General features: G+C 42.7%; 1 protein-coding gene across 1 annotated transcript in view; it reads left to right on the forward strand.

Moving 5' to 3' along the window:
• LOC122761912 (nuclear receptor subfamily 6 group A member 1-A-like) overlaps nt 1-16,760 on the forward strand; it is a 78,642-nt gene that overhangs the window by 13,082 nt on the left and 48,800 nt on the right. Inside the window, exon 2 of the mRNA XM_044017095.1 lies at nt 4,725-4,772. Within this exon, the coding sequence (XP_043873030.1) occupies nt 4,725-4,772 (48 nt within the window). The remainder of the gene's footprint in view (nt 1-4,724; nt 4,773-16,760) is intronic.

Consider the following 16,760-nt stretch of genomic DNA (forward strand, 5'->3'; position numbering starts at 1 on the left):
AAGTTATTACCTTTATTAAGAAAAGATCCCACCACCCTAATAAAAAGAATATTACGCAGCAAGATGAGATCATTTCGTCAGTTTTATATAGAGATAGACTATAAATGGATCTCTATATAAAATGACTATAGTTTGTTGCATTTATGAAATGTAAAAACTACACAAATATAAATATAAGACCTTCTAAGGTATAGAAACATCTGAAGTCACAGAAGAAAAAAAATGTGCTTACCCAGTTGGTAGATTCTTCCTATTAAAATAAGAATCATTCATTCATTTACTGTATTTATTTATTAATATTTATAGATGGTGTGTTTTGTTTTTGCAGTGTTTTCATTGCTGTGTTTACTTGTTAACAAAGAAAAACACCAAATTGTAGAAGTGAAGCAAAACAATGTTAACAACCCAAAAACAACAAGTAACCTGGAGAGTGAATGGTTGTTTATTTATCTCTGTGTGTTGTTAAGTTGTGATAAACTGGAGACCTGTCCTGTGTCTCTGTGTGGACACAAAATCCAAATGAATGAATCAAAGTAACCCACTTTGAAATAAATACAATAATATTAAGTATGTGGAACCAAAGTAAACTTGACTTGATTTAAAGATCGCGACTGCCTCGGCTCCACAAATGCACATGACCAGGACAGAGGATAGAAAGAGAGAGACGATGTTTGGATGTTTGGAAGCTGCTGTCGTAGAAAGATGTTCTGTAAACGCACAGAGCAGTTAGCTCATTTAATCTCATTTGTGAAAAGCAAAGTCCTCCATCTTGCTCCAGGGTTTCTCAGTGGAGACTGAGCGTGTGTGTGTGTGTGTGTGGGTTTGAGAGGGACTTGCTCATGTGTCATGGCAGGGGCCAGGCTGCCAGGCAGAGGCCAACTTTCTCAGATAACAGTCTTGGTGTTGCCCTTCACTGGTCATGCAGAACCTCGGCCATCTGGAACAGTGATGGAGTGAGATATGGGCCGTGTGTCTCCTCAGAGGTCCTAATGGACTTCACAGGAAGATCTGTGCTCCATTCTGGCCTCATGCAGCCATATGGTGCTTTCTGCTGTAACTGTACAGTGTTGTGTTACAACTGTTGACTTCAGTGTTGTGTAAAGAGTTTCTACGACGACATGTTCATTCTTTATTTATCAATTATTAGAGAATTCTATTCGACGTTTAGTGAAAAGTTGTTATCAGATGTAGACCAGTTTTTCTAATAATCTGCATTATTATTATTATTGTTTAAGTAATTACACATCACACAACAACTTTTTTTTGTATGTAATCTGATAAAACCTTTATTTTATCCGATTTTTGGCTTTTTATATCAACCATTGTTTGCACTGATTTGTAAAGACGTGACCATATGAGAGAGTGAATGATGTGATGCCAAACACAACAAACACAACTACAAATGCTGACTGGACCAAGATCAGTAAAAGTGGACGCCGAGCGAAGACGCTCTCCTGGTGAAGTTTGGCATCTTTGCTCTGGTGAAGCTAACAGCTAAGCTAACATTTGTTTGTTCCATTACTGCCTGTGGTGTAGCATCAGACTTCATCACCACTTCTCATGTGTGTTGGTGTCATGATGATGGCGGCGGCGGCGCTCACAGCGCCCTCTGCTGGACACGATCGATCGTGGTGTGGATGTTTTCATCTTGTACAGGTTTGGAGTTTGTATTATTATATAGCACAGTTGTGTAGAGTTGCACTGTGCACTCATAGGTGAATATTAGCAACAGTACTCTCGGTGACACAGATCCACATTTGATGACATTTGCAGAGTTAGGTTTGTAAAAATCTTTTTAATTGCTATGGAAACAGCGAATATCAAATCAAAAATTGATTTGAATTGGGACCTTTGGGACCTTTGGGACCTTTGGGACCTTTGGGACTGTAATCAAATTGATTTGGGCAGTCTCCATCAGGACGGTACATTTGTTTAGTATTATTTGAAATGCATGTTCTAGTCTGACTTTCTGTCTGTGTCTCTAGTCCAGTGGTTGGTGTTTTAGAACGTCTGCCATGTTGCATTGTGTCTGAGCTCAGAGTGGACCTGTGGTATGTGTGTGTGTGGAGCATGCATCGTAGCATGTCACGTCCACGCGGAGGACAAGAGGCTGTATGTTATTTTGATGGGGAGCCAGTTGTGCCCGAGGTTGCAAAGGTTTTAGAGGTCAAAGGTTAAAGATGCAGCCTTCCTTTGTCAACACACAATGGCTTCACAGCAGAGCAGGCTCCGGCAGCCTCCGGCAGCCTCCGGCTATAATGGTCAATAAGCTGTCATGAGGATTAGCACCAGAGACCACACACTGGAGCGCTCCATTCTTCTCTGCCAACACTACAGCTTTGAGGATAGTCTGAAAGCAGACTTAATCCTGATCCCAGAGAGCCCACGCACATGCAGGTGTGAGGCACTGACCACATACTGGTAAAGTGAGGATTTTGTCTGGTCCTCACAACTTTCAAGAGCTTTTTGTGGCTTAAGACCTGGTTTTAGGCTCAGGGTTAAGCATTTAGTTGTGATGGTGATGGTTGGGGGCTCGGGGGGGGGTGTCCTCAGTAAGATTGTGCGTGTACTTGAATTGACCTTTTCCTGCATAAACACTCATGTCGTCAGGACTAAAACCTGGTCCTACTGAGGCATAACCACATTTCTAAAGGGAAACAATTTTTATTATTGTCTGTTATTTTCTCCATCAATGGATTAGTTTGTCCACAAATGTCTGAAAATGTTGATCAGTGTTTTCTACTATGTATATATATATATATGTATATATATATACACATATATATAAGTAGAATTCTACTTGTAGATAGTAAATAATCCATTAGTCTTTTAGTGGCTGCAGCTTGTGACATTTATCTCAGTGTCAGCAGCGGGGTGGGGGTGGGGGGGGCACGTGTGTTTGTATGTTTTACGTCAATATAAGTGTGTGTGTGTGTGTGTTTGGGAGGGTGAGGCACGTGTGAGATAGAAAAGAGCGTGTGTGTGTGTGTGTGTGTTGGTGTATGCTCCAGGGAAAACATATGCCACTGTTGACTGGGAGGTGGGAGGTGGACTGTGTGTGTGGGGGGGTCAGCTGGCGTGTGTCAGGTCAGGGGTCTGCAGCTGTTGATAGCAGAGTGATACACTGACACAGATATGGGGGTCCTGGTGCCCCCCGACTGCCCACGCTCCAGACTCCACTGGATGTGACTGACTGATGGATGACGAGTGAGGAGAGGACGTGTCCAGACGGCTGCTTGACCACAGATGGTCAAGCTGCTGCTGCTGCTGCTGCTGCTGCTGCTGTAGCTGCTGTAGCTGCTGCTGCTGCTGCTGCTGCTGCTGTTACTGCTGCTGCTGTAGCTGCTGCTGCTGCTACTGCTGCTGCTGCTGTGGGCATAAATGAAACTGCGGTAATCAATCTGAAGTCAGCAGATTGTTCTGGGTAATGGTTAGAACTTAATGTTGGTCATATGATACATGAAGCTCGGTGTGGTCCACCTCTATTACCCATCATGCACTTTGATTTACGTTGTACTGTACAGTTCATTTACGTTTGAGACTTCATCTCAGCAGAAACAGATCTGATAACTTTACATTACTCGATTCATCATTTATCATTTGATTACTAAATTTATCCTCAACTATTTCTATTTCTAAAACTGAATAATGAATGATATTTTAATCAGTTATATTCTAACACTAATCCACATGACTGTGGCCGTAAACATCTCTACATACTTGATGTTTCATTTTTTCTTTTCCCGATAAACAATAATAATATATATAAATGTATAATCTATATCTAAACAATAAACAATTCAGTATTTCTGACCAGGATCAGACCAGGACTGATACTGGTGTGTCCCTAGTGTGAATGTGAGAGTGAATGGTTGTTTGTCTCAGTGTGTGGCGACACACTGACGTACAGACTGTCAACATTAACACACGCACACACTCAAACCAGGATCTGAACCAGTGATCTTCTTGCTGTGAGGCAGCGATGCTAGCCGCTGTACCATTGTCACAGTGACTTGACAGTACGAGACTTCTCATTTCCACTTTGAATATCTGTATTTAAAAAGGTGCCGTGCTTCGGCCTCGGGGTTAAAATTACACCTAAAGCAACTCTTGTGGACTATCAATAGTTTAGGGATTCTAAACTACACGATGTTCACTCCACGTTCACATCAGATTCCTCTGGCGATGTAATAAATATTTATATTAAATCACTTAAGTTTACTGATATCAGAGCAAAACACAGTTTCTATCTAAATGTCAGAATCGACTTTGACATAGTTTTTATTGAATGAAATAAAAATCTCATCACAATATCATGTAAATCAATATTTCTGTAAGGCTTATGAGTAATATCTGACATAAAGCTGCACACAGTTTGTTTCTCTGGACTCGAGAGTAAAATAAAATATCTACTGTTTATGATCTATATTACAGATCCTAAAATACACGTATTATTACCTCTCATGTCAGATAATACCTGCTTTATTTCTTTGGCTTTTTAATGTTAAATGAAGGATTTGTGCAATCAATAAGTAATATTGAGTGTATTTCACTTATTTATTCAACATAATAAATATGATCATTATCAATGCAACAGCCTTTAAGTCATCACAACATCCCGATATCCAAAATCTAAGATGACAACTTGTCTCATGTCATGATCCAGATATAATATCAATGTGTGTGTATGTGTAATAACCTGTGTGATGCTGTTTCTTCCCCAGGTTTTTACACAGAGCAGATGCTGGAGTCTGAACACAACGGCAGCATGGGTGAGTTCACTTCACTGTCTTTATTTAAGTGTTTTAAGTATTTAAATGTCAGAAAACTTACACTTTTCTATGGAAACACATCTGGATCTGTCTCTTTTTTTTTTAAACGCAGATGATTCACATTATCTTTGTCTGACTTCACAGTGATGCTCCTAATAGAATAAAATAAAATAAAATAAAATAAAATAAAATAAAATAAGATAAAATAAGATAAGATAAGATAAGATAAAATAAAATAAAAAATGTAATAATAAAATAAACTGAGTTAAGGATACATAGCAAATGTATGTATATATGTGCTTTATATTTTAATGTCTTCACTAAAATCACCAAATAAACAGCTCCATCTAGAGGTTAAGAAGAGAATAGCCATTGTATAATGAATTTCCAATTAAATCCACAAGAGGGCAGTAAAAACTCAGTGATGACACAGATGCTCTGTGATCTTTGTTCACACTGGATCACAGGCTGGACGAGTTCAGCAGTAAACAATGACATTTGTGCTGAACCAATGTAACACACACACACACACACACACACACACTGTAGATGCTGCTGGTTCAGACATCTTGTTTCTGTGAAGTCCACTATAGTCAGAGAGGTGTGACTGTGACTGTGTTCTGTGACTGTGTGACTGTGTCTGTGTGTGTGACTGTGTGACTGTGTGTCTGTGTGACTGTGTGACTGTGTGTCTGTGTGACTGTGTCTGTGTAACTGTGTGACTGTGACTGTGTGACCATGTGACTGTGTGACTGTGTGTCTGTGTGACTGTGACTGTGTGACTGTGACTGTATCTGTGTGACTGTGTGACTGTGAGACTGTGTGACTGTATCTGTGTGACTGTGTGACCATGTGACTGTGTGACTGTGTGACTGTGTGTCTGTGTAACTGTGTGACTGTGTGACTGTGTGACTGTATCTGTGTGACTGTGTGACCATGTGACTGTGTGACTGTGTGTCTGTGTGACCATGTGACTGTGTGACTGTGTGACTGTGTGACTGTGTGACTGTGTGTCTGTGTGACTGTGTGACTGTGTGACCATGTGTCTGTGTAACTGTGTGTGTGACTGTGTGACTGTGTGTCTGTGTGACTGTGTGACTGTGTGACCATGTGTCTGTGTAACTGTGTGACTGTGTGACTGTGTGACTGTGTGTCTGTGTGTCTGTGTAACTGTGTGACTGTGTGACTGTGTGTCTGTGTAACTGTGACCATGTGACTGTGACTGTGTGTCTGTGTGACCATGTGACTGTGTGACTGTGTGACTGTGTGACTGTGTGACTGTGTGTCTGTGTGACTGTGTGACCATGTGTCTGTGTAACTGTGTGACTGTGTGACTGTGTGACTGTGTGACTGTGTGTCTGTGTGACTGTGTAACTGTGTGACTGTGTGACTGTGTGTCTGTGTGACTGTGTGTCTGTGTAACTGTGACTGTGTGACCATGTGACCGTGTGACTGTGTGACTGTGTGTCTGTGTAACTGTGTGACTGTGTGTCTGTGTAACTGTGACTGTGTGACTGTGTGACCATGTGAATGTGTGACTGTGTGTCTGTGTAACTGTGTGACTAAAAGGAAACTGGGAGCACAGGGGCGCGCGCGGGGGTGGTGGGGGATTGTTGGGCAGCAGCACTGGTCCAATGTTAAGGTCCAGGTTCAGGCGAAGTTCATTTCAGAACTCCGCTGGCTGCACCAGGTGGCACTGTGAAGGCGGGGTCAGAGGTCGGACACAGTTCAGAAACTGCCGACCTCGCTGTGACTCGCCGCTGACCTGTTTGTGTGCAGCTCTGCTAAGACCCAGGCTTTCTCACCCGCTCCCCTTTATAGACCTGCAGAAGGAGGGAGAGAGGGGGGGAGGAGGGGGTCGTTTAGAAGTGGAAAGAAGCCTGAGAGGAACTATTAAACCTGTGCAAACAGTGAATGGGCAGCATTGTTGTGCGTTGCAGGAGGAGGTGTGGATTTATGAGGCCGGGTCTGATTGGGTTGTAAACTTGACGAGGTGGACTCACGGCCGCGGCCATATTCTCTCTCTCTCTCTCTCTCTCTCTCTCTCTCTCTCCCTCTCACTATTGGGCCTATTCTGGCTCCCAGGATGCTTTGGTGCATGCATTGGCCAAGGGTGACGCAGGGGTCATGGGGGCTGAGGCCGGGCTCTGCGGGCTTGTAAATGCTGTGACAGGGGTGGGAATTCAGAGACCCCCATTCAGTATCCCAAAAACTCAGGTCAGGGGCCACATAGCTGAGTGTGTAACAGCTGTTTTCAACACTTACGTCCGTGGATTAAACTACTGTCTATGTCAGGTATCACAGAAAAATGCTTCCTCAGTTCTTCTTATGAATCCCAAACTTTCTGCATGAATTGGCGTCTTCATGAATGTGCAGATGGAAACTGGGGATTTATTTGTAGTTTCTCAGGGTTGTAAAGCAGAGTGTGGTGTCCTGCTCACAGATGTGCTTCTTAAATGCAGGAACACATCAGTGTCTTCTTCCTACAGAGATAGTGAAGTTTTGCTGCTCACAGTACAGAGAGGGTCATCAGTGAGGTCATCACACAACCTCTGTTCTGTGGTTAAACATTAGCACGACTTTCTCTGCTCAACTTTACTCTCGACTGACTTGACTTCAAAAATACAAGTCAAATCAGAAATGTTTCATTGATTAAAACGTGTAAGATCAGACAGCAGCAGATGATAAATAATAACATCCATGAATGTGAAAATGTTGACGCACATTCACAGCTTCACATTCCACTGCAAAGCACTACACGTTCCAGGCCATAGGGGGGCAGTAGATCCATGACAGACTCCATGTGATGTATGCGCCCACGTGCCACCTGGACTCAGTGAACTCAACACCCATATGGAAGTACTTGGCTGGAGTTCACCACATGCCTTTCCTTTGTCCTCACATAACTGCACTAACTTCATGTGTCTGTGTCCAAAAGTCATCGCAGATCACCGGGTTTTCATCGATGCTGCTTCACGTCCCCCTCTTTGTTCCTTTGTGGTGGATTTCATGAAGGGCCTCGGGGCTGAGTTTGACTCAAGTGAACGTACAGATCAGTAGATACAAAACAAGACGCTCTCTTTCTTCTCATGACTGAGCCTTTTGCTCTCAGAATACAGGGTGAGAGCCACAGAGTGTCAGCGAGCTGCTGCTGCCGCTGCTGCTGCTGCTGCTGCTGCTGCTGCTGCTGCCGCTGCCGCTGCTGCTGCTGCTGCTGCCGCTGCTGCTGCTGACCTCTGTGCTTTCTTATTAGTGCGGCCTTTTATAATTCATGTTTAGCTCAGATTTATTCCATTGGACATTGGATGTGTGGTGTGTTGGCGTCGGCCCCGGGGTCAGCCTGTGGAGTGTTTCCAGGTCAGGGAGAAGTGGGTCAGGCTGTTCCCAGTGTCATTGTCTATAACTTCACTTCACAGGGATAAACATGCTCTGATACAGTGTATGTACTCCATGTGTGCCACTGTGGATGTACAATAGGAATTAGTGGGGTTTTTTGCACACACCGATCATTGATAGTGAATTTACCCTCATTTACCCTCATTTACCCTCATTTACCCTCCTTTGACTCATCCTTACTACACACCAGTAGTGAACAGCACTTTTCTTGTGCTGGGTAGCAATGGGGATTGGGTGCCTTGCTCATGGGCCTGGGATTTGAATTGGCAACCCTCCAGTTACAGGCCCTATTCCTTTCCTCTTACTGAGGGTTCACTCAGCGCTGCAGCTGACATGTGCTGACCTGGCATTCACTCATTCACATGTTGAGGTCACTGTGGTGTCACATTTTCACAATGCTGCAGTTTTTATTTTGTGCAAAAAAAACAACAAAACCACATATTCATTCACATATAGATGAATGTGTGAATGGACTGTATAAGTGTGTGTGTGTGTGTGTGTGTGTAGTACAGTGACCCGAGCTGCTTGTCCACGGTAAATAAAAGTTTGCGTGTCGACTCTGGCTGGAGAACATCAACGTGTTTGAAATTTCCCGGCATGTTAACATAACCTCACAGGGCAATTACTGCCAGATTATTTCCATATGTACAGATCTCCTCCAATTACACCCTGAAATGGGATTACGAGACTGATTAACAATCCAGGGACTGTGGCCACAGACTGTGTGACTTTTAAAAAGTATATACATTTGAGTGGGTGGAGCTGAGGCTGAGACTTTAGTCACAGGACAGTTTGATGAGTGTCTTATAATTATAAAGTGCCAGGCTCCTCCCCCACAGCAGCGTGTCTGTCTGTGGTTTTTGAAATTCCTGGTACACCATGGAGTTTTGTGAGGTGCTTCGGTTTTAAAGTTAAAGTCTGTGGATCACTGAAACCCACTGACCAGGTGAAGCTGAAACCAGACGACTTTAACTAACGTGCACAAAACCGAGCATCTGTAGGTGATGGAACTGTGTCATAGAAACAGAGGAAAGCCGTGGAATTTACTGGCTGTAACATACTGACGTGTCCTCTACCTGATGACTGAATGAATGAATGAATGAATGAATAGTCACCCTTGTTTTTGTTTTTAAAGATTAAAACAAGTTCTCAGATGATTTTCAGCCTCTTAAAAGTTCTTCATATTACAAAAAACGTTCAGTATTTTCCGACATTTTATGGACCAAACCTTTATTCGAGAAAATCATCAACAGATGAATCAATTGTGAAAGTAATTGTTAGTTGCGGCCCCACAGTGACAACATGAAATAAAAATATTTTCTGTGTTACTGCTATAAACCACTTACTTCTATACTCCATACAACCACGTGCCTGCAGCATTATTATAATTACAATAATTATAAAATACAGAATTTAAATGAACTTATTTCATGGATGAAAAAAAACAAACTGTATTCACTGATTTACAAAATCAGTTGATTGAAGAGTGAATGAGATAAAGACACGGGAGTGTGTTCTTGTTTGTGATGAAAGGTCATTTCTTAAATATAAACTGTATATGAAAACAGTTGTGATTATAGAGTGAAGGCCTGAAACGTCAGTTATTCTTTATATTTGTTCAAAATAGATTTTTAGCCCAGAGTTTCACATTTTCATTTTTATATTAACAACACTATTAAAAACCTCAGCTTCTTCCATTACTGCAGCTGATGAGGTCAAATATCAGAGAACGTGGTGTTTGTTTGTGTGTTGTTGTTGTTGTTGTTGTTGTTGTGCAGCACAGACAGCTGCATGTTTTTTCTCACTGTGACAGTGCAGTAGCATCTTTTAAATGATATTATTCAACTGTCAGCAGTGCATTTAAACATTATGTGCTTAGTTTTGGATTTTTTATACATGTGTATATGTATAGTTGTATATAAGTACATATATTGCCATGTATATATACACATATATATGAGTATATATGTATACATATTTGTATATATACTGTGTATATATATATATATCATCAAAGTGAGCTAACTTAAACCTTGATTGGCACATCATCATACCTCCCACCTGTGGCTCTGTCACGTTGTGTGGGACGCACAGTGTGAGCTGTGTGTGCGAACACACACGTCATTTCTCTGGATTATGTCTGAGTGAGCGAATGTAAGAGCAGAATTCTAGATCATTCACAGCAGGTGAGCAGGTGAGTGTAGGTTTGTTCAGCCTGGACGCTGCAGACGTTCTCCTGCTGCCTTCATTCTATGTAAAAGACGAACTCTGCAAGATGTTCACAAATGCTTATTACATCTCAAAACTTTTTCTAGTGTCTGTATCTCTGGAGACACACAGACTATAAATAGTAGTATAATCATAAAGTGTCTATATTCTGAATAAACAGACATTTTAGATGAGGTAGACAGTTTGATACACACAGTGAATTTGACTGTGTTTAAGTAAAACCAAAACAGTCAATTTAATTCTTAATATTTATTATTCATTGGAAAATGCAGGCCATGTTACACCATAAAGCAGTCCAGCAGTGATGAAGTGAGACTAAAAGAGTCCTAGTAGCAGGGATGCACGCTAATTATGGGGCTCAATAAATTCCTGGTGCACTTGTTCAATTATTTAAAGAGAATGCAATTAATTATTGCTCCAATCATGAAATTTAACCTGATAAACCATCCGATAATGCAACACAACAGCACCCTCAGCGCTGTGCTCGTGTGTAGTTCACAGTCTGTCGGGACGTTTTTCTCGGTGGCTGACGACGGCAGTGACATTGGATCCAGAGAGGAGGAAGAAAGACGTCAAACTGTCAAATTATTGTTATCATGTGAACCTGTTCATATCTTGTAGTGTAAACACTGAGGTCCTATCCACATGGAAACGGAACGCATTGTTCGTTGTCGCGCTACATGTCTCGAGCACAGCGCACACCCGCCTACCACGTGAAGGTTCTGTTCTCAAGTTAAACACAAATCCTGATCCCTAATCAGAAATGGTTCTTGTGGATCTTTAACACTTCAATACTTCTATTTAAAAGACTAACCCCAACACATAGAGTTGTAGCATGAAAAGCTTTGGTTTACCTTTATTTTCATGTCCCATCAAGTCTTCTGGAATCTTGACGTTGCTCTCTGAGGTGTTTGAACCGCAGTCTGCATTCATTGATCAGTGAGTTATTCTCATGGAAACCCACCGACAGCAATGAATGTTTATTGCAGCCTTAAGAATGTACGGACACTCCGGTGTCACAGCCAACGCCGTGTCGAGTGAGCTGGGATTCAAACCGAGTAAAAGACACTTCGCTGTCGGAACTGGGAGTGAATTCATCCCCCGAGTTCACCGTGTTCCAACTGTCTGTCTTGGACTAGACTTTCTTAGCAACACCAATCAATAACAATGCTCTTTCAAATTCTACTAGTACTCTGTGTACGACTCTGTTTGTACGGTGGCAGCACACCGGGCGTGTGTGCTTAGAGTTTGGAAATGCAGCATGGTTTCCGGGCGATTGTGTGATTGTTGCGGCGTCCCTCAGGGTACAGTCAACGATCGATGGTTTCATTCAGAGCTCAAACTCACCGACAGCGTTGAATGTTCACTGTGGGCACCGGGAGCACACGAGCATTCTGGCCTTTCTGTCTTCTTCTGCACCGCTTTGTCACAGCAGTTTGACACAAGTGGAAAATGGCAGAAAACATGTGTATTTACCATATTTTTTCTGTTAGCATGTCGTGCACAATACCACTTTTTCCTGTCCAATGTCATTATCACAAACTTGAATATCTATCGATACTGATACTAGTCCAATAAAATCATTTTAGACCATTTTCAGCTATTTCAAACACAGATGTTCTCCCATAATGAGAAATAAGTGGCATAAATGTACCGTATGTCAACATGACTCAACTAAAAGTCTGTTCATGGTCACGAGGAATGCTAACTTTGCCAACCGACACGGGTTCGGGTGAGAAGAAGTTAGATATGCATCTTTCTGTGGCTCATGTGAAGCCAGTCCATGTCAAGACGGTTTGGAGGTTCAGATGACGCTGAGGCGAAGCCAGTGGGAGTTTAGAGAGGCGGCGATGCAAAGGTGTGGCTTTCCTTAAAATAGTCCTGCAGATGCGGCAAAACAGCACCACCGCTGTCATCACTGTCACCATCTGCAGAACTACTGACAAACACGCTCATGTGTCTGAGCCGCGTTCTGCACCAGCCTGCAGCCAAGAAAAGAACAGAAAAAGAGAAGAAGCGTGAGTTATGGCAGGAATGAAAGGACAGAAGGCGATGTCATTGTCAGTCAGGCTCATGGAAGAAGGCGAAGTGGTGCGAGTGTGATCAGAGAACGCCGCTGTGCCCCACAGCTTAAACTAGTGCACTGCGCTGTTGAGCTAGTTAGTGATTACTGCTCCCTTTACCCTGCGCTGAACCTCAGCTCCTGCTCTGGGAGTACGCCTTCCTGTGTTCGCCTCTTTGAGGTTGGAAAATCATGCAGTCATGTTTTATTAATGTGCTCTCTGTCTGTCTGTCTGTCTGTCTGTCTGTCCCACTTCCCTCAACACAGGCATTTTTTTTGTTCTGCATCATCTTCTCACAGTGAAACGTTGGTGTTTTGTTTTCCGCTGTTTTGAAGCTGTTTTGGTCGTGGTTTTGATTGAAAGAGTGAAAGCTGTGATGATGGAGCTCTCTGTGGATTTGATGCTGTTCTGTTAGGTCACTTAGGTTTTGTCTGTGTGTGTGTGTGTGTGTGTGTGTGTGTGTTGTTCTCTGTGTTCTCTGCACACTGCTGCACTCTCCTGGTTTCTGCATAATGAATGATCACTCTCTCTCTCTCCTTCACTTTATATTTTACGTCTTCTTTTAATCACCGTCTCTGTTTCCATGTGCTGCTTCATTCCACACTGAAAATCTTGAAATAAATTTCCCCTTAAATTGAATCTCACCTTGAATCACAACTCTGTGAAGCCAAATACCACGTTTGTTTTTTTAAGAATAAATTCTCCCACATTTTCCTAATTTCTCCGTGTGTTTCCACTCACACTGACAAGACGGGAAGCAATAGTTTTTTCAGTCCTTCTGGCTCGGGCTTCAGTGGTTTCCCTCCTTGGCTCTTGGGCTGCTTGGCTGCATGCCCGAGACACACACACACACACACACACACACACACACACACACTCACACACACAGGGGCTTTTTTCATTCTCAAATATCTCTCCCTCTCTTCCCCACTCATTTTTTTTAAATCTGATTTGACTTCCATGTCCTGTACACTTGGGAACTGGTGGGAAATGTGTGTTAACACTTCAGTATGCCAACGTATTTTTCAGTTTGAGGTGTGTTTATACACACACACACACACACACACACACACACACACACACACCATTGGCACGGCCCCAGAAAGTTTGCATAACTGACAAACTTGCAAAAGTGTATTGTACAAAAATAGCCTGACGGGGATGAGGAGTAAAAAAGTGTGTGACTGAACCGGAGTGAACCCGTAGCGTCGTCAGCACATTCCAGGGGTTGGACAATGAAAAGCACACAGTGTACTACTCGGTACTGTCGGATCGCCTGCATAGCTGGCTGCTCTGTAGCCAGACGTCCATGCTGAAACAAGGCCACTGCAACACAGATGCACACAATTCTCAAAGCATGTGTATCATAGGGGTGCATGACGAGAACATCTCTGTACCTGTACAATGTTCCCTCACGAGCACAATACTGTGCACCTCATGACTCTCAGAGACATTGGTGCGGAGTGAATCATTACGTGTATTTGAAATACCTTCCTTGTGTGAAAATGTGCTCTTGTGTTTGGGGATAAGATTAGACGTGACCAACAAGTACAGAGTTGCTTTGTTTCCCTTTGTTTGTCGGATTAATCTTCACGAAAAAGACCTAAACACTGGCTCGTGGAAATGTTGAAGGATTACCTGGCAATCAACTCAGACTATAACCCAGAGGAACTGAGCACTGTGCACCACAAACAACTGCTTCTCTCTCTCTGATAGAATCGTCACAGCTGGGATTGAAATTGTAAACTAAAAACTAAATCTAAGCCAGGAAGTGAAATTGTTGAGTCAGGAAGTGATCTGTAAGTCCGCGTATTAGACATTGAATGTATCAACCCACAGAAAACTCCACCCCCTGACATTCCACTGTAAAACCACCCACTGTTTCCTGTCACCATCATCCATCTGCTTTCATAGGAAAAATGCATCTCTTGCACGTTTTTACTTCATTTCATAGAATCAACAAAGCAGAGTGACGAGGAAACGCTCGGCTCACTTTCCCGCCGTATTTGTCATATTTGCCTCTGATAATACAAATGATTTACTCACATCCTGTGTCTGTGCTGACACTCGCAACAGAGCTCACATGCCTGTTCAACAGTATTCACACACACACACACGCACACTCTCCTACCCCGTCATGTCACTGTTGTTGTTATTATTATTATTATTATTATCATCGTTATATTATGGTTATTATTATCATTGTAATAATAATAATAATAATAATAATTATATGATCAGCTGATCAGTGAGACCTTTCCTGATGGAAACTGTTGACAGAGTAGACGCAGCGACGTGACCGACTTCCAACAAACAGCAACACCTGTGCTCACTCAAGGTGATTTATTCGACACCAATCACAGCACAGGTACACACCCACAGAGGTCAGAGGTCAATCAGTTCAATAAAGTAAACCAAAAACAAAAACAGCAGTATGGCATTTTGTCCTTACCTTAACAAAAGCATAATAGACATTGAGAGCACGCATTTAACAGAAACATCTGCACAAAATGGTGCAAACAAATATCCCTTAACTGCTGTCACTCACAAAATATGCTTTAAGTCAGATTGGACATCTTAATATCTGCTCGATTTAAGACGTTTCTGATGAGATTTAGCATGAAGTCAAGATTTTCATCCACTTTTCACCATCAATGTTTGTTATTTGTTGAAGTGAAAGCAGGACACACAGGTCACTGGACTCTCACTGTGGTTAAAGTGGGCTAGCTGGTTAGCACGCTAACGTGCGTAGAAACAATGTAGTGATTGGCGTTACTTTCCAACACTGAGAGTCGCTCAGAAAACCAAAAAGACATTTGTTTCTAAATGTAACAATAAAAATGAAATAATAATTCATATATAGCACCTTTTAAAGACACATAATAGAATAATAGAACCCAAACGTTAAGCTGTAGCAGTAAAGTGATGCACAGAGCTGTGACCAGGCCGACCCTGCTTCAGCGTGAGGCCGAGTGCCAAACACTTTGCCTCCACGTGCCACACACACACACACACACACACACACACTCTGCCTTAACTGTGATGCTCCTTTCTCTGCTCTGAATCTGGCTTGTTATAATATAATATGACTTGTGTCTTGTATCAGCTGCTTGTCAGTGCTGATGGACGTGGCTGCCTGTCAGCCTTCACCTTTGAACCTGGGACTGATGTACTTGATCACATCACGTCAGTCTGTCCACTCTGACTGCAGGACTCACAGACATGCACTGTATGTCACATCTCTCTCTCTCTCTTCTCCAAAGCTTTGTCGGCTCATTTCATTTCAGGCTGATGAATAGGAATCTTGGACTCTCTCTCTGTCTGTCTGTCTGTCTGTCTGTCTGTCTGTCTGTCTCTCTCCCTCTCTCTGTCTCGCAGCAGTTTTGAGGATCTCTAACAAAGCGGGATGAGAGAGCCCTTTGTGGTTGTCGCCTGGATTCAAGCGTGACATTTCAATCTTGAACAGACTTTATCCGTGGGTCAAACTCCCGGCGCACTTTGAACGCTGGCATTGTCAGAGTGTACGTGCACACGCAATCCTCTGCCCAGCTTTCATATTCCATTATTTGGGAAGTCATACTGGAATCTCTTTGGGTCTTGATTGAGACACACAATCCACGCTTAAACCTGTTGATGCTGTGCAGCCGCGGGAGTGTCGAGGATCAGCTCGCCTGCCCCACTGCTGACACTCACTGCACCCTGGACTGCAGTGATACACAGCAGGGAGCAGGAAACTGGGCCATCACCATCATCACCATCATTATCATCATCTGTCTCCTGCAGCCCACCAGCACAGGAACGACCTGGATGCTGATCAGGCTTTACTCTCCTCAGATGCTGCCTGCATGTGCCGCCTGACACGCAAACAGACCTAGTCATGCTGATGATGCGTTTGAACTGAATTGATTCAACATGAACACAGGAGCAGAAATCACTGCAAAAACAACCCCACGAAGAAATGTTTACTTCATATCTGAATGTAAGAATGTCGAAAATGTCTCGCACACACCGTCTGTGATGTTTGATTTTACTCGCAGCGTTGTACTCTGCTGCTGCAGGGACACTGTGTTCTGCTCTGTTGACCTGATCAGCTTCACCCTGAGCCAAAGTTAATCTTTATGTCCAGGATGAGTCACATGACTCTCAGTCATCAGTGGCAGATTACTAAATGAATTGAGTTTTCTGATGTGAATCTTTTGTTTTTCTTATTGTTTTATTTGCGTCATTATTTCAGGTTTTGGGAAACACTGATTAACATCTTGCGACACGTTCTGACATTTTAGGGAACACTTGTGTTTAG

Source organism: Solea senegalensis, unplaced genomic scaffold (assembly GCF_019176455.1).
Source record: "Solea senegalensis isolate Sse05_10M unplaced genomic scaffold, IFAPA_SoseM_1 scf7180000015071, whole genome shotgun sequence".
In the NCBI taxonomy this organism is placed as follows: domain Eukaryota; kingdom Metazoa; phylum Chordata; class Actinopteri; order Pleuronectiformes; family Soleidae; genus Solea; species Solea senegalensis.